We start from the raw sequence: 17,842 nt of genomic DNA on the forward strand, positions 1-17,842 counted from the left end.
AAGGGCCTGGGAGACCTGGGTTCAAATCCCCAACCAGCCCTGACCCGTCTCTCAGAAGCCTAACCTTACTTCGCAGGGCTGTTGTGAAGATCAAATGGAGAAGGGAAGAACCATACATGCTGCACTGAGCTCCTTGGTAGAGAAGTGGCTTGTGAATGCAATAACTCGGGATGCGGGTGGCGCTGTGGTCTAAACCAGGGGTCTGCAACCTTTAAGACAAAAAGAGCCACTTGGACCAGTTTCCGAAGAAAAAAAAACTGGGAGCCGCAAAACTCGTCATTATAAAAATAACTTTTTTGTCACTTTTTTATTATTTCTTTGTTTGACCCCTCAGAATTACTCCTCCTCATAGAAATAAACGTTAAATTTACAAGTTACCTTTTTGTGTGTGTGTGTGTGTTCTTCACTCCCCTTCAAAACAGTGACCAGCGTACATGCCCCCTTTCAATGCAGTGACCAGTGTACATGCCCCCTTTCAATGCAGTGACCAGCGTACATGCCCCTTACAATGTAGCGGGCGGGCGGGAAGGTGACGTCGGGACGGTGCATGACTGACGCACGCACCGCCCCCATGCGGCGTCACAGCCAGTACAGCACCCGCCACAGTGGGGAGTGTCGGGGCGCACAATGCGCCTCCTCCCCTCGCTAGTATCCGCCCCGGAGCCGCGGCAAAGGTGTAAAAGAGCCACATGCGGCTCTGGAGCCGCGGGTTGCTGACCCCTGGTCTAAACCACTCAGACTCTTGGGCTTGCCAATCGGAAGGTTGGCGGTTCGAATCCCTGCGATGGGGTGAGCTCCCGTTGCTCTGTCTCAGCTCCTGCCAACTTAGCAGTTCGAAAGCACGTCAAAGTGCAAGTAGATAAATAGGCACCGCCCCGGAGGGAAGGTAAACAGCATTTCTGTGTGCTCTGGTTTCCATCAGTGTTCTGTTACGCCAGAAGCAGTTTAGTCCTGCTGGCCACATGACCCGGAAAGCTGTCTGTGGACAAACGCCGGCTCCCTCTGCCTGAAAGCGAGATGAGTGCCACAATCCCATAGTCACCTTTGACTGGACTTAACTGTCCAGGGGTCCTTTGCCTTCTTCTTTTACCTAAATGCAATAATTAAATATTTACACACACACACATCATTATTGGATACAGATAGGTAGCCGTGTTGGTCTGCCATAGTCAAAATAAAAAAATTCCTTCCAGTAGCACCTTAAAGACCAACTAAGTTAGTTCTTGGTATGAGCTTTCGTGTGCATGCACACTTTGGTATCTGAAGAAGTGTGCATGCACACGAATGCTCATACCAAGAACTAACTTAGTTGGTCTTTAAGGTGCTACTGGAAGGAATTTTTTTATATTATCATTATTGGAGTAACTAGACATGAGAAGGGGTTAATGTGCAAGTGCAAATCGCTCCACCTATGAGCTCATCGCACGTGCAAGGTCAACCAGTTGCTATGGCAATGGTCCAGCGCCTTGCCTATATCTGTGATGAATATAGCTCAGCTTAGTTTGTGCGCCGTCATCCTTATGTAGAGTGCGCTGGTCTTGAATTGCTGGAGTTCATTTGGAACAACCGGGATCCGTTGCCAACCCGACAAGCTGTAGCTTTATCTACGCACTGTTTTGCTGAGCCTTCTCTTCTGCAACAACAGAAAACCATTTGGACCTTTGCTGAGTGGGACGGGGAGCAACTTTCCCCTGCGTGGAAATGCATGTCTCCTATCAGATCCCACCGATCACTCACAAGGTCAGAGCAGTGCGTGCGATGATGCCATAAGCCTCGCCCGCGCGCTCTCCCAGATCAGGGTCTATTTGCGCGACTCTCTTTCCTCCGTCCGGCGACGCCTGCAGCACCTCGGAGAGGGACAAGAGAGGCGGGTCCCAGCCTCCGATCCGATCCCTTCGCGCTCCTCCAAGGGCCGGACTCTCCTCCAGCTTGCGCGAGTGCGCAGGGGAGAGCGCGCAAGGCTACCTTTGCTTGGGATCGTCTCCACCGGCTTGGAGGCTGCAGCAGCGAAGAAGACGCGTCTTCACGTTGGGTGAGTAGGGTTTACCTTTAGAATTATACATGTTGCATTAACAAAACAAAAACCTTTATTTTTTATTTCTTCCTAATCTGAGTGTATCCGTCAAATTATTAAAAAAAACCCCATAAACATAAAAATCTCGCGCGCCCCCCCAAATAGCGAGCAAGCTTGCGAGTTACTCAGAGCTCTTCTTCCAGCTGTTAAACAAAGCGGGGAGTGGCGAGTTGGTCTAATGGGGAGGGGGGCAAAATGGCGTCTGCAGGATTTCCTTTAAAGATGCGATGTGGGAGGGGATTTTGGTCTTTGATGGATCAGGCTGTGCCCGGGGAAAGCGCCACCGCTTGGACAAAGAAACACAGCGCGGTTCTGCCCGCCTACGATTGCGCGCAGGTCCGAGAAAGAGAGAGGGACGGAGTTTGCATTCTTAGAAACCTTAGTCCGAGAAATAGACACACGGCAGAGTTTAGATTAGCAAAGATGGAAATAAATGTTAGGTTTAAAAAGAGAGAGAAAGGGGGAAAATTGGATTGTATATGTTGAAAATGTTGAAACTTAATAAAAATATAATTGAGAGAGAGAGAGAGGCTCCATGTTAGCCAGTTGTTAGTATTACCTAGTAGAGAGAATGCAGTCTTTCCTAGAAAAGGGAAGAAAAGAGTTCTTGAGAAGCTGAAAGCTTGCTCACTATTTTTGTGATGTTGCACCTTGTCCTAATAAAAATAAAGTAGTTCCTGGCTGAGGGTTTTCAATTCCTTTTCAATGGACCAGTTCTTTGGCTTTTGTGCATCTTGCAGAATGGCAGAATCAGCTGTCCAGAAGTGGGTTTCTATCCCCAAGGGGCTTTCTACCGCCTGGGCATGGGCCTCCTCAGTAATTTGGGTGGCAAATTGCTGTTTGCAGTGACTGCAAAGTGTGACATCGCTTTTGGTGTGGGATGTAAGGAATAGATCTGGTAATCTTCCATCTTTCAGCCACAGAGAGATGGCCAATCCATGAGTTATCCTGTCCCAACAGGTAAACCTGTCTTACCTGGGAGCTCAAGGGTAGAACAGATAGTTTTTTGGCAGAAGGTACCAGGTGTAATCTTGGGTTTGCTCCAGCAGGAAGGCAAGGACCTCATAGCCATTGCCAGCTTGACTGAATGAACAGGAGGAGCCAAGGCTGCGACTCAAGAGTAAGGAAGTTTCCTAGTGCATCAGTGTTGGAGCAACTGGACCTGAGAAGGGGTTCATTTCCTTCCTGAGCATAAATCACCCCATGGATGAGCTAATCAAATGTGCAAGCTCAGCCAAGCCAGTTGCTATGATAACAGCCCAGTGCACCAGGTATATCTGCAATTAATGTATTTCAGCTCAGTTAGTGTTTGTCAGAGCAAGTCGGAGTCTGTTGCTTGTCCAGTGCTGTCTTGAATTGCTGGAGTTTATTTGGAGCCACAGAGATACTTTGTACTTGTATATTTAGTTGTACTTGTATCTAGGAGTATAGCATCTAGATCAAGGGAAGTAATAGTGCCACTGTATTCTGCTCTGGTCAGACCTCACCTGGAGTACTGTGTCCAGTTCTGGGCACCACAATTCAAGAAGGACACTGACAAACTGGAACATGTCCAGAGGAAGGCAACCAAAATGGTCAAAGGCCTGGAAACGATGCCTTATGAGGAACGGCTAAGGGAGCTGGGCATGTTTAGCCTGGAGAAGAGGAGGTTAAGGGGTGATATGATAGCCATGTTCAAATATATAAAAGGAGGGAGGGAGGTTGTTTTCTGCTGCTCCAAAGAAGCTTTCACGGAGCAATGGATCCAAACTACAAGAAAGAAGATTCCACCTAAAGATTAGGAAGAACTTCCTGACAGTAAGAGCTGTTCGACAGTGGAATTTGCTGCCAAGGAGTGTGGTGGAGTCTCCTACTTTGGAGGTCTTTAAGCAGAGGCTTGACAACCATATGTCAGGAGTGCTCTGATGGTGTTTCCAGCTTGGCAGGGGGTTGGACTCGATGGCCCTTGTGGTCTCTTCCAACTCTATGATTCTATGTATCTGTATCTATATCCGCCAAAGCTTACAAGCTGTATGTCCTGGAACTGTTACACTGAGCCTCATCTTCTGCAGCTATTTGGACTTTAAACTACTTCCATGTGGTGACTGGGACTTGGAGCAACTTCCACTGTCCGAGCAATCAGTGCTGAAGCCATTGAGAATTTCGCCCCTTCCTTTCTTCCCACAATGTGAAGTTAGCAAATTGCTTGTCCGTTTTGGGGGTGCGATGTCACATTGAACATTTATGCTTCTGAAAATGTCCCCTCTCTCTTTGCTTCACCCTCCTTAGCCCCACAGAGTGAAAAAATGATATCCAAGTCTCAAATGAGATTGCCCCCACCTTCCAGGACAAGGCAAGATGTTGCACAACAGCCAAACCAGGTAGGATATCCTCCATTAGTTGATGGGTGGGGGCGAGGAGATGGGAGGGGGAAAGCAGGACATAATGCAAGGAGAGTGAACCAGGCAGGGAACAACCCAATGCATGACTTGTTTCCTTCCTTTCCTCCATCCCTCTCTCCTTGTGAATATAAAAAGGCCTCTTCTGGATTGGATGAAAAGATCCATCTAGTCTAGTAAGTGGGACTATTTACGGCAGAAATAACTTCTGGAAGAACATTCCTACTAGATCCACAGACTGGTTTACCCGGGACAACGGATGGAGATTTGCGTTTCTCATTCACAGAGCAAGAAGTATGGGAATGTTTACAACCCACACTTTACAATCTCCATTAATAAAAATCTTTCTTCTGTGTGTGGATCTCCCTTTCTGGAGTGGGGCATCTGGGGCAAGTCTACGCAGGAAGCAGATCACGTGGGGGGGGGGAGACTGAGCTTGCACCGGGACAGCCACATTTTGAATGCCCTCCCCCCAGTAGAAAATGTCCTGCACATCATAGTGCATGGAAATCTCACAGACTAGAACACGTCGGATGACTAGGCTAGTTTTCTCTGCATCTTCTTTGGCAATCACTCGTAGCGGAGTAAGATGGTCTTCCATAAACACGGATTTAACAATGAGTCTGTAAGTGATTGTGGAGGCCACTTCTGGATCCACACGTCCTTCCACAGTGGGGACATTGGTTTCCCGGTGGGAGTTGTTCATGGTGAGGGTTTATCAAGCGTGCCTTCCTCTTAGCACGTTTCTCCCTTGTGTCCTGAGTTTGAGTGTCTTCAAAGCCCATGACAACTTTGGTAAAGGCTGTTCTCCAACTGGAGCACTTGCAGGCAAGTGTTTCCCAATTGTCGGTGTTTATACTACATTTTCTAAGATTTGCCTTGAGACAGTCTTTAAACCTCTTTTGTTGACCACCAGCATTACGCTGTTTCCATTTTTAAGTTGGGAATAGAGTAGTTGCTTTGGAAGACGATCATCAGGCATCCGCACAACATGACCAGTCCAACCAAGTTGATGTTGAAGAATCCTTGCTTCAACACTGGTGATCTTTGCTTCTTCCAGTACCCTGATATTAGTTTGCCAGTCTTCCCAAGTGATGTGTTACTGATTTTGTTTTGTTTTGTTTTTTGTATGGAGGAGCATTCTGATCACCCACTGCAATCTGGATTGGCACATTCCAGAAAGCTGGTGTTTTGCATTTGGGGTTTTGGGCAGAAAAAAATATTGGCCTGTGTTGTTAGGGCTTTGGAGAGCAGTGCACAAGTAGATGTGGCTTCAAGTGGTTTCTGTAAGTTGAGCTGAGTAAGATGCCCTCTGGGGTGGCTACTTTCTGTTCTGTGTCTGTGGCTCAGACTTTTGAAAGGGATTCTAGAGTTGCAGAGTTCTATCCTTTTGAAATGCAGGTGGCACTGTGGTCTAAACCACTGAGCCTAGGGCTTGCCGATCGGAAGGTCGGCTGTTCGAATCCCCGCGACGGGGTGAGCTCCCGTTGCTCGGTCCCTGCTCCTGCCCACCTAGCAGTTCCAAAGCACGTCAAAGTGCAAGTAGATAAATAGGTACCACTCCAGTGGGAAGGTAAACGGCGTTTCCGTGCGCTGCTCTGGTTTTGCCAGAAGCGGCTTAGTCATGCTGGCCACATGACCCAAAAAAACCGTCTGCAAACAAATATCGGCTCCCTCGGCCAGTAAAGCGAGATGAGCACCGCAACCCCAGAGTTGTTTGCGACTGCACTTAATTGTCAGGGGTCCTTTACCTTTACCTTATCCTTTTGAATGCATGTGTGGGAAATGAGATGAGGGTCTCTTTGTCCTCACAGCGTCCTGTGGTGACCTTTGAAGATGTGGCTGTGTATTTCACGGCGAGCCAGGGGGCTCTGCTGGATCCCGACCAAAGGGCCTTGTACAGGCATGTCATGTTGGAGAATTATGGGAACGTGGCCTCGTTGGGTAAGGAGCTTCTGTCTTCATTACGAAACAGCTGGATGTCTTCATGTTCACAGGGCAAATAATGACTTTATGTATTTACTAATGTCCTAATTGCTTAAGGATTTTTAAGGTCAGATTGCATTATGTACTTACCTTCTTGCAATGTCACGGCAGGCTGTTCTGAGGGAAGACCAAGACATTATATTGTTCATGCATCTGCCCCATTCTTTAGCATTTTTAAAATCATTTAAGGCCGTACGCATGGGGTCAGGGATTTACAGGGCTTACTGACCACTGTACATTGAAATGGGTTACAAATCCCAAGTAACACCAGTGCAAAATGGCAGAGATGGGCAAGGGATTTTGGAGGAGTTCGGTTTTAAGGCAAACCACGTAGTGCAGGGGTCAGCAAACTTTTTCAGCAGGGGGCCGGTCCACTATCCCTCAGACCTTGTGGGGGGCTGGACTATATTTTTTTGGGGGGGGGGAAGAATGAATTCCTATGCCCCACAAATAACCCAGAGATGCATTTTAAATAAATGCACACATTCTACTCATGTAAAAACATGCTGATTCCCAGACCGTCCGCAGACCGGATTTGGGAGGCAATTGGGCCAGATCCGGCCCCTGGGCCTTAGTTTGCCTACCCGTGATATAGTGTGTAAACAAATACAATAGCCAATGTGCTGCCCAGGAAAAAGTCTTCTGACCTTTAAGTTACTGTAACAATACACAGTTCAACCCGGAAAGGAAAGAAGAGGCGTTCAGGGATATTTTTTAAAAAATAATTTGCTGTTATTTTTATAGATTCAGGAAATTCAGCTATGTATTTGATGGTGAGTTGTGTTGTGAAAGGTAGTTTTGGGGCTTGTTTTCCGGAGCCACTTTGTGGGGGTCATAGGATGAGTTTGTGGGGGTTGACCACATCCTTAGACATTCTCTGCTTTTCTTTCCTGGGAAGGATCTCCATTCGCCAAACCTGAACTTATTTGCCAGCTGGAAAAAGGGGGAGAGCTCTGGGTGCCAGATTCTCAGGACTTGGATGAAACAGAGAGTTCTAGCTCCAACTCAGGTGAGGGGTTTTGGGAAACCAGGAGACCAAGACTCTTTCCAGATTTCTGGGAAATCTGGCCATTATCCTTTTAAAATGTTAGGATTTCCTCCTAATTTAATTATTGTACAGCATCTAGCCCTTAAGCTGCATTATATTTATACTTTGAGAGGAGTTAGTGTTTGATATAGGGACGCGGGTGGCGCTGTGGGTTAAACCACAGTGCCTAGGGCTCGCCAATCAGAAGGTCGGCGGTTCGAATCCCCACGACAGGGTGAGCTCCCGTTGCTCAATCCCTGCTCCTGCCCACCTAGCAGTTCAAAAGCACGTAAAAGTGCAAGTAGATAAATAGCTACCACTCCAGTGGGAAGGTAAACGGCGTTTCCGTGCGCTGCTCTGGTTCGCCAGAAGCGGCTTAGTCATGCTGGCCACATGACTTGGAAGCTGTACGCCGGCTCCCTTGGCCAGTAAAGCGAGATGAGTGCCGCAACCCCAGAGTCGTCCGTGACTGGACCTAACAGGGGTCACTTTACCTTTTTTAGTCTTTGATATACAGTTGAACCTCGGAAGTTGAACGCCTTTGAACTCGAAGCTGCGCCTTGGTTTTTGAACTGTTCTGGGAGTTGAACGGACTCCCAGAATGGACTAAATTGGAAAACCAAGGTACAGTCATACCTCGGGTTGAATGCGCTTCGGGTTGAGCACGTTCGAGTTGCGCTATGCGGCAACCCGGAAGTAACGGAGCGCGTTATGTTTGCTTCTAGATACGAACGGGGCTCCTGAACGGATCCTTTTCGTATCCAGAGGTACCACTGTACGACTGTACTGCCATTGTGGGAGAAGGAAGAGGTGGCTGTTGATGGGCCTCTTCTTGACTTTATGTTAGTAGCTGAATTTCCACCTTCTAACTCTTAACATGTTTCAATCTTCTTTATCCTCCAAAATAAATATTTTTCTTACTATTTCCCCCATATCTCAGCAGGTCTGTGCAGTCAAAAGAATTTATATTTCACGTGGGGGTTGCAGTTAACGCAGATACCAACCCTTGCCAATCGCCAGCAGATGATGGAAGGAGAGAAACTGAACAAATGCCTGGACTGTGGGAAATGCTTTGCTCGGAAATCAAAGCTTGTGGAGCACCAGAGAGTCCACACAGGAGAAAAACCGTACGAATGCTCCGAGTGTGGGAAACGTTTCGCTTGGAAATGGCCGCTTGTGATACACCAGAGAGTCCACACGGGAGAGAAACCTCACCAATGCTTGGAGTGTGGGATGTGCTTTGCTGAAAAGCCAAAACTCAACAGGCACCAGAGTGTCCACACTGGAGAGAAGCCGTATGAGTGCTCCGAATGTGGCAAAACGTTTGCTCAGAAATCGTACCTCATGATGCACCAGCGAATCCACACGGGAGAGAAGCCATTTCAGTGCTTGGATTGCGGCAAAGGCTTCGCCCACAAATCGAAGCTTGTGAGCCACCGGAGGGTTCACACCGGAGAGAAATCGCACGAGTGCTTGGAATGCGGCAGATGTTTCGCTCACAAATCGTACCTCGTGATGCACCGCCGAACCCACACGGGAGAGAAACCTTTCGAATGCCTGGACTGCGAGAAGTCCTTTGCCCAGAAATCACACCTCACGATCCACCGCCGAACCCACACGGGAGAGAAACCTTTCAAATGCCTGGCGTGTGGAAAATGCTTTGCCGATTCCTCTGCCTTTACAGGACACCAGAGAGTCCACACTGGCGAGAAAACCTACAAATGTGCGCAGTGTGGGAAGTGTTTTGCTTGGAAATCAAACCTCACGCTCCACCAGAGAAGCCACGCGACCGAGGAAGCGTGCAAATGCTCCGAGTGCGGGAAATGTTTTGCTCGGAAATCGCACCTCCGTAGCCACGAGAGGGTCCACAGAGGGGAGAAACTGTTCAAATGTTTGGAGTGTGGGAAATGCTTCTCCTGGAAGTTGCATCTCATGAACCACCAGAGAGTCCATGGAGGAAAGAAACCACATAAGTGTTTGGAGTGTGGGAAGTGCTTTGGTCAGAAATCGCACCTCACAATCCACAAAAGCCTTCACACGGGAGAGAAGCCCTTTAAATGTTTGGAGTGCGGGAAATGTTTTAATCTCAAGTCCCGTCTTGTGGAACATCAAAGAATCCACACGGGAGAGAAACCCTACACATGCAAAGAGTGCGGGAAGGCTTTTGCTAACAAATCAAATCTCCAGACACACCTGAGAGTCCATACAGGGGAAAAGCCGTTCAAATGCCTGGAGTGTGGGAAGTGTTTCACTGTGAAATCTAGTCTCGTGAAGCACCACAAGGCCCACACAGGAGAGAAACCTTATAAATGTGTGGAGTGTGGGAAATGTTTTGCTTGCAAATCACAATACGTGATGCACCAGAGGATCCACACGGGAGAGAAACCCTTTAAATGCGCAGAGTGTGGGAAATGTTTTGCTCGGACGTCATACCTCAAAAACCACCAGAGACTCCACACTGGCAAGAAGCCGTATAAGTGCTTAAAGTGTAGGGAATGTTTTTCTTTGAAATCAGCCCTTCTCAGACACCAGGCAGCTCACGCACATGATGGACCTCATGAATATTCATCCCAGTAGAGATTCTTCACACCTGAGAACACCAGGTGAGACATTGTTATAGTTATTTCCACGTGTTATAATTTTGGCTGGCTGGCCTAATTATGTCCATCGGGCGAAGATTCTCCACTGCTGAGCAGATCAACACGACCTTCCTTAAATTATCATTCTTTCATTAATTGATTTATTGATTGATTAGTTCCATTTCTTCATCTGAACATCACAGGATGGTTTGCAATATAAAAACTAAAATGCATAACGTAGTAACAAAGTCAAACAATGCCCTCCCCTCCCCCACAAAAAAGTAATTTAAAAGGCCATTGTTGTTGTTGTTGTTTAGTCATTTAGTCATGTCCGACTCTTTGTGACCCCATGGACCAGAGCACGCCAGGCACTCCTGTCTTCCACTGCCTCCCGCAGCTTGGTCAAACTCATGCTGGTAGCTTCGAGAACACTGTCCAACCATCTCGTCCTCTGTCGTCTCCTCCTTGTGCCCTCCATCTTTCCCAACATCAGGGTCTTTTCCAGGGAGTCTTCTCTTCTCACAAGGTGGCCAAAGTATTGGAGCCTCAGCTTCATGATCTGTCCTTCCAGTGAGCACTCTGGGCTGATCTTAAAAATGGAGAGGTTTGATCTTCTTGCAGTCCATGGGACTCTCAAGAGTCTCCTCCAGCACCAGAATTCAAAAGCATCAGTTCTTCGGCGATCAGCCTTCTTTATGGTCCAGCTCTCACTTGCATACATTACTACTGGGAAAACCATAGCTTTAACTATACAGACCTTTGTTGGCAAGGTGGTGTCTCTGTTTTGAAAAAGTCACAGATTGTTTAATTAGCCAAAGGCCAAAATTAACCTGATGAGCTAGTTTACTTCATGAAGAAAGAGTTTTTTTCTTTCTTCTTTTTTTACATGGGGAAATATTTTTGGCTGACTCCTCCCATGTCCTCAGTCTGAAGCAGTAGAGTCTAGGATTCCAATCTTCATTCTGTGGAATGGGAAGATCAGATTTAGCTCGAAATGTTTACCTTTTATTTATTTATTTATTTATTACATTTCTACACCGTACTTCATCCGAAGTTGATAGGGTGATTTGCAATATAAATACATGGCCATATATAGCGTAATAAAAATCAAGAACAGTCCCCCCCCCCAGTTTAAAAGGCCATAGATTATTTAATTAGCCAAAGGCCTGGGAGGAAAATAATGTTTTTGCCTCAACCTAAAAGATATGTAACAAAGGTGCCAGGCAAACCTCTCTGGGGAGAGCATTCCACAAGTGGGGAGCCACTGAAAAAAAGGCCCCGTTCTCGTGTTGCCTCCCTTAGGACCTCTCGCAGAGGAGGCACACAAAGAAGGACCTCAGATGATGATCACAGGGTCTGGGGAGAGTCAGACCTTGAAGTCCTGTGGCTCTGAGTCATTCCAGCCTTTATGAGTCAAAGCCAGCACTTTGAATCAGGCCTGGAAACTAATTGGCAGCCAATGTAGTTGGGCCAGGATTGGCGTTATATATATACATAAATTAGATTATGTTTTTAATTAGTTTTCAATTACAATAATCTAATAGTAGCCTCATTATAACAATGCCAAATTATAATACAATTACTAATACCAATCATTCAGATACCAAATTATATAATTTAGGTGCCGCCCCCCCGGCGTGCTAGAATTGATAGTTTGATGATTTACTTTATTTCTGTGTTCCAAAATCTTACTAATTTCAATTACACCCCAGTCAAAATAACAATCCCTTATACAACAACCACAATGTTAACGACTTCCGTTCGTATTAAATGATTTATAAAGCGACAGGGGAAGCGTTCAAGCTATATCCTTGCTCTTCCTGTGTGTGGCAATTATTCTGCCCGTGTTGTTTCTTGTAAAATATTACGTCTGTCTTTTCAGAGGCAGCCTTTTCTATAATGTGTTGCAGTAATCTGATTCTCTTCCTGTTTCTTCGTCCCAGCATCTTATCCGAGAGAAATGCTCTTCTGCAAAGTCCATGGGAGCACTGAGTTTTGGGAGAAGATAGAGAAGGCACTCGAGAAAGAATATTGTCTGAGGAAACAGGCTGTGCCAAAAAGATGGTTGAGAATTAACAAATTTCTGCAAAGGGGAGGCATTATGAGTGTTTGACGCATGTCTGAAAGTACATTTAACCTGGGAGTGTGTATGTGTGTGTTTATAGACTGATGCTTTTATTGCTATCTACCGGCACTTCAGACAAGATTTTCCGGATCTTGGTAGGCTGCTGTTAGTCACTAAAAGCATATCTTTATTAAAGTGACAAAAAAGAAGGAGTTCTAAATTATTATAGCAAATTGTCTGCTGTTAGGACTTGCTGATCAGAAGGTCGGTGGTTCGAATCCCCACAATGGGGTGAGCTCCCGTTGCTTGGTCCCTGCTCCTGCCAACCTAGCAGTTTGAAAGCACGTCAAAGTGCAAGTAGATAAATAGGTACCGCTCCGGCGGGAAGGTAAACAGTGCTGCTCTGGTTCGCCTTAGTCATGCAGCTTAGTCATGCTGGCCACATGACCCAGAAGCTGTACGTCGGCTCCCTCGGCCAATAAAGCGAGATGAGCGCCGCAACCCCAGAGTCGGCCACGACTGGACCTAATGGTCAGGGCTCCCTTTACCTTGGGTTAAGAACTTAATTGGTTCTGGAGGTCCGTTCTTAACCTGAAACTGTTCTTAACCTGAGGTACCACTTTGGCTAATGGGGCCTCCCGCTGCGCCGTTGCTGCGCAATTTCTGCTCTCCTCCTGAAGCAAAGTTCTTAACCCGAGGTACTATTTCTGGGTTAGCGGAGTCTGTAACCTGAAACGTCTGTAACCTGAAGCATCTGTAACCTGAGGTACCACTGTAGTTGACCTTAAGCAGTGGCATAGCGTGGGGGGGTGCAAGGGGGGCCGGCCGCACCGGGTGCAACATCTGGGGGGCGCACACTCGCTGCCTCCGGAGTCGCCGAAGAGCCTTGGGCGCAGGCTGTAGCAGAGCCGCATGTCTCGCGGAACCGACGGGCTGTGCGCGCGTCCGGGCTGAAGGCGTCCGGCAGGCAGCGGCTCTCAGTGCTCGTCGCAGTCCCTGCGCATCAGGGCCGTGGAGGACGTGCCAGGCAGCTCCTCCTCACAGCCCCGTCTCCGCCGCTGCTGCTGCAGCTGCTGGGCCATGTTGCATTTTCCTCGCCTCTCTGCCCCCCCCCTCCTCCGGGCAAGCGGCGTCGTTTGGGTGCCAGCGTCAGCGGCAACTCACCTCAGATCACCTGACGCGGCAGGTTAGGGGTTGGGGGGGCGCAAATTACTTGCCTTGCCCTGGGTTAGGGGGCGCAAATTACTTGCCTTGCCCCGGGTGCTGACAACCCACGCTACGCCGCTGACCTTAAGTCAGAGTTGGCTTTGTAGCCTGGATAAGAGGAGAGTGAGAGAAGATAGGATAACCATCTTCAAATATCTCAAGGGTTGTCCATGGAAGATGGAGCAAGCTTGTTTTCTCCTGCTCCAGAGGAACATGAACCAGGGGCTTCAAGTTACAAGAAAGAGATTATGACCAAACATCAGGAAGAACTTTCAGGCAGTAAGAATGGGCTCCTTTGGAAGGGGGTGGACTTGCGTTCACTGGAGGTTTTTAAGCAGAGGCTGGATGGCCATCCTGACAGAGAAGCTTTCGTGGAGAGTTCTGCGTCGCAAGGGTTTGGAATTTATGACCCCCGGGGTCCCTTACAATTCTACAATTCTATGCTTCTATGTCATTGAATGAAAAAGGGGGGGGGATACCCTATCTTTAGAAAAGATAAGGAAGTTTTTAATGACTAATGTTTTAATGTATTTTTAATCTTTTGTTGGAAGCCACCCAGAGTGGCTGGGGAAACCCAGCCAGATGGGCGGGGTATAAATAAATAAATAAAAATATAATAATAACGAATGAATGACTTTTATTATTTCGGTCACAGACCAGTTCCAGCCCACATAAATTAGCAATGCTCTATCCATTATCCTCTATTTTGTATCTTGGATCCAGAATTGGGAAGCTATGTCTCTTCATAGAGACATTAGCCGGGGCTAATAGAAGTCCAAAACACATTGGTTCCCTACCCCATAGTAATTTAGACACTCTAAACATATTACACATTTCTTAAAATCAAACACAAATGCTACAGTATGAACATTTATATATCTGTGTGTGTGTGTGTGTGTGTGTGTGTGTGTGTGTGTGTGTGTGTATACCTTAATTTTTTTATTTCAAGGGAAAGGGGGGTGGTTACCTGTTTTATTGCAAGCATACACTACGTTTCACGCAATTTGAACTTGTTTTCAACATTTCCAAAATTTCCATTTTTTCCGGAAGAATACGGGGGGGGGGGGGGAGTATCCACCCACCGGGCTTCAAAATTCCAGGAAATTTTACATCTCTAGCTGTGCCCAGAAGCATTTAAAAAAACCAAGGAGCTCTTTCAAGCGACCGCATATCTTGACACATTCCTAAAACGGCTCTCCCATATGCCTTGCCAAAAGCACTCCCTTTCCAATCTCTAAATACAAGAAGCAACCAGTTTCCTTGACAGAGGCCCAGCTGAAAGTTGTCTCCCAAACCCTGGTGGGTTGGCAAATCATTTACTTGGCGAGAGAGCTGAGAATGATTTTTCCAACGTGTGACCCAGGGAGGGCGTCCTTCGCTTGCTGAATTTGCCAAACCGGTTCGAACTCCACCTTCAGACCAGGAAATGCTGAGCTGGACGAGTCTCCGGTTCCTTCGCCCCCAACTGCTGTGCAGAATTTCCTCCTTACCTGTCCAGGTACTTTCTGATTCCTGACCGTTATTCCTATGATGGGAAGTCTGAACATGGGCTCTTAGAATACAGTGGTACCTCGGGTTAAGAACTTAATTCGTTCCGGAGGTCCGTTCTTAACCTGAAACTGCTGTGGGGTGCCTCAGGGTTCCGTCCTCTCCCCCATGCTTTTCAACATCTACATGCAGCCGCTGGGAGAGATCATCAGGGGGTTTGGGCTGGGTGTTCATCAGTATGCAGATGATACCCAGCTCTACCTCTCTTTCAAATCAGAACCAGTGAAGGCGGTGAAGGTCCTGTGTGAGTGTCTGGAGGTGGTTGGAGGATGGATGGCGGCTAACAGATTGAGGTTGAATCATGACAAGACACAAGTACTGTTTTGGGGGGACAGGAGGCAGGCAGGTGTGGAAGATTCCCTGGTCCTGGATGGGGTAACTGTGCCCCAGTCTGGGAGTCATTCTGGACTCACAGCTGTCCATGGAGGCACAGGTCAAATCTGTGTCCAGGACAGCTGTCTACCAGCTCCATCTGGTACGCAGGCTAAGACCCTATCTGCCCACAGACTGTCTCACCAGAGTGGTGCATGCTCTGGTTATCTCCTGCTTGGACTACTGCAATGCACTCTATGTGGGGCTACCTTTGAAGGTGACCCGGAAACTACAACTAATCCAGAACGCGGCAGCTAGACTGGTGACTGGGAGCGGCCCCTGAGACCACATAACACCAGTCTTGAAAGATCTACATTGGCTCCCAGTATGTTTCCAAGCACAATTCAAAGTGTTGGTGCTGACCTTTAAAGCCCTAAATGACCTCGGTCCAGTATATCTGAAGGAGTGTCTCCACCCCCATCGTTCTGCCCGGATGCTGAGGTCCAGTGCTGAGGGCCTTCTGGCGGTTCCCTCACTGCGAGAAGCAAAGCTACAGGGTGTATAAATAATAAATTATTATTATTATTATTATTATTATTATTATTATTATTATTATTAAACCTGAGGTACCACTGTATTAAGACAATGCTGGAAAGGCTGAACCTTTCTGTAAAAAAGGGATTTTATTATTCTGAATAGGAAACCTTCCTCCGCTTGTCAATATTAGGAGGATGCCAGCAAGACTGAGTCTTTCTTTAAAAAAATGATTTAAATCAAGTCTTACTGATAAATCTCCTGCACTGGGTCGTTGCAATTCTCCTTGTGCTTTGCAGGTTCCTCGGGAGATGTCCTGGGAGCAAAGCAGCAAGGCGGCCTCGCCGGGCCTGATCCACCGGCTGGACCACCTGGTGATGACAGTCCGGAGCATTGAGGACACAGCCTCCTTCTACTCCCGGGTCCTGGGCATGGAAGTCATCTCCTTCAAGGTGCTGGGAACGGCGACCCCTTTATCACCTCCAAGACAGTGTTATTTACAGTGGTGCCTCGCAAGACGAAAATAATCTGTTCTGTGATTCTCTTCGTCTAGCGGTTTTTTCGTCTTGCGAAGCAAGCCCATTGACGGATTAGCGGATTTAGCGGCTTATCTGCTGATCGGATCAGCTGATAAGCGGCTTAGCGGCTTAGAAAAAGGGGGGAAGGAAAAAAACCCCGCAGGAACTCGCAAGACATTGTTGTCTTGCGAAGCAAGCCCATAGGAAATTCGTTTTGCGAAGCACCTCCAAAACGGAAAACTCTTTCGTCTAGCGAGTTTTCCGTCTTGCGAGGCATTCGTCTTGCAGGGCACTACTGTATTTTACAGTATGGTCCATTGAGGATCGCTTTTGTTTTAGGGATCAACGGTCTCGTTAGAGAGTAAAACTCATGCTCAAATTGCTGTTTTTAAAAGTCTGGGATGGATTAATCCGTTTTGCTTTTTTTAATTTTTTTTTTAAATTCAAAAATTTTATTGGTTTTCACAATATTATAAACAAACAAACACACAAGACAAACAAACATAAACCATAGCCTTATTGAAAATTACACTTATTAACTTTGTTAAATGACTTCCTCGCTTCCCCTTGGTTGAATTCCATTGCATGTCCTTTTAACAGTTTTCCAAATCCCAATTCTTATGAAATTCAACTTAAACATTAGCATCCTTAAATCTTCCACCTTGTGGAATTAAACATATTAATTCATCACTTAACATATCTAAAATCCAATTAGGTATCTGCAAACTATTTTCAATTAATTTAACTTAACAAATTTAACTAGATAATCTTTAAATTTATTCCACTCTTCCTGATACTCCTCTTCTTTCTGGTCATGGACGTTTTGCTTTTATTTTTTCCCCAATGGGAAAGTGTGCCTCAGTTTTGGAACAGAATTCCAGAACGGGTATACAGTGGTGCCCCGCAAGACGAATGCCTCGCAAGACGGAAAACTCGCTAGACGAAAGAGTTTTCCGTTTTGGAGGTGCTTCGCAAAACGAATCTCCTATGGGCTTGCTTCGCAAGACGAAAATGTCTTGCGAGTTCCTGCAGGTTTTTTTCCCTCCCCCCCTTTTTCTAAGCCGCTAAGCCTCTTATCAGCTGATCCGATAAACCGATAAGCCGCTAAAAGCCGCTAATAGCGCTAATCCGCTAATCCGTCAATGGGCTTGCTTCGCAAGACGAAAAAACCGCTAGACGAAGAGAATCACAGAACGGATTCTTTTCGTCTTGGGAGGCACCACTGTATCTCTACCATGATCAAATGCTGTATTTGCCAAGCCCAGTCCCTCCTCGTCATTTCTGTCTACGTTTTGCCTTCACAGGGAAACCGTCAAGCTCTGCATTTTGGCCAGCAGAAGTTCAATCTCCATGAGGTGGGGAAGGAATTCGAACCCAAAGCCCACCGGCCGACCCCTGGCTCTTTGGACCTCTGCCTCGTCACAGAGATGCCTCTGGAACAGCTGGTGGAACACCTGAAGGTCAGGCAGGGGCTGCAGCCAGGGTGGATAAAAATAATTTAAATAATTAAATAATTATTTAATTAAAAATAATTTAAATAATTAAAAAAAAATCCTATTTTTAAATTTAAAATCGGCTTTTTTATTTAGATTGGTTTTTTACATTTAAGTCAGAT

General features: G+C 46.8%; 2 protein-coding genes and 1 long non-coding RNA gene across 5 annotated transcripts in view; 2 read left to right on the plus strand and 1 right to left on the minus strand.

Moving 5' to 3' along the window:
* LOC309525440 overlaps nt 1–17,842 on the minus strand; it is a 129,048-nt gene that overhangs the window by 17,980 nt on the left and 93,226 nt on the right. The window lies entirely within an intron of this gene.
* Nucleotides 1,356–12,480, plus strand: LOC309524760 (uncharacterized protein). 2 transcript variants are annotated; one of them, XM_082209761.1, is made up of 6 exons: nt 1,356–2,032; nt 4,343–4,434; nt 6,267–6,396; nt 7,337–7,447; nt 8,406–10,068; nt 11,988–12,480. In XM_082209761.1, exons 2-5 carry the CDS (start codon nt 4,360–4,362, stop codon nt 10,040–10,042), a joined length of 1,953 nt encoding a protein of 650 aa, XP_082065887.1. In that variant the 5' UTR covers nt 1,356–2,032; nt 4,343–4,359; the 3' UTR covers nt 10,043–10,068; nt 11,988–12,480. The 2 variants fall into 2 exon arrangements, with proteins under 2 accessions (XP_082065887.1, XP_082065888.1); XM_082209762.1 differs by having other exon boundaries at nt 8,409–10,068.
* The window catches only part of GLOD5 (glyoxalase domain containing 5), a 43,761-nt gene continuing 40,300 nt past the window's right edge, over nt 14,382–17,842 (plus strand). Inside the window, exons 1-3 of one of the 2 annotated variants that reach the window (XM_082210841.1) lie at nt 14,382–14,813; nt 16,009–16,161; nt 17,532–17,687. In XM_082210841.1, the coding sequence (XP_082066967.1) occupies nt 14,742–14,813; nt 16,009–16,161; nt 17,532–17,687 (381 nt within the window). In that variant the 5' untranslated portion in view covers nt 14,382–14,741. The remainder of the gene's footprint in view (nt 14,814–16,008; nt 16,162–17,531; nt 17,688–17,842) is intronic. The other variant, XM_082210840.1, reaches the window with a different exon arrangement.

This window comes from Podarcis vaucheri (genome assembly GCF_965113315.1).
Source record: "Podarcis vaucheri genome assembly, chromosome: 2".
NCBI classification, from domain to species: Eukaryota; Metazoa; Chordata; class Lepidosauria; order Squamata; family Lacertidae; genus Podarcis; species Podarcis vaucheri.

What these genes read in the sequence shown, in the direction of transcription:
- LOC309524760 (XM_082209761.1), top strand. Translation starts at nt 4,360, where the DNA reads ATGATATCCAAGTCTCAAATGAGATTGCCCCCACCTTCCAGGACAAGG. An exon ending in TTGCACAACAGCCAAACCAG is followed by an intron (nt 4,435 to 6,266) that starts GTAGGATATCCT and finishes TTGTCCTCACAG; the next exon opens with CGTCCTGTGGTGACCTTTGA. An exon ending in GAGTTCTAGCTCCAACTCAG is followed by an intron (nt 7,448 to 8,405) that starts GTGAGGGGTTTT and finishes CCCATATCTCAG; the next exon opens with CAGGTCTGTGCAGTCAAAAG.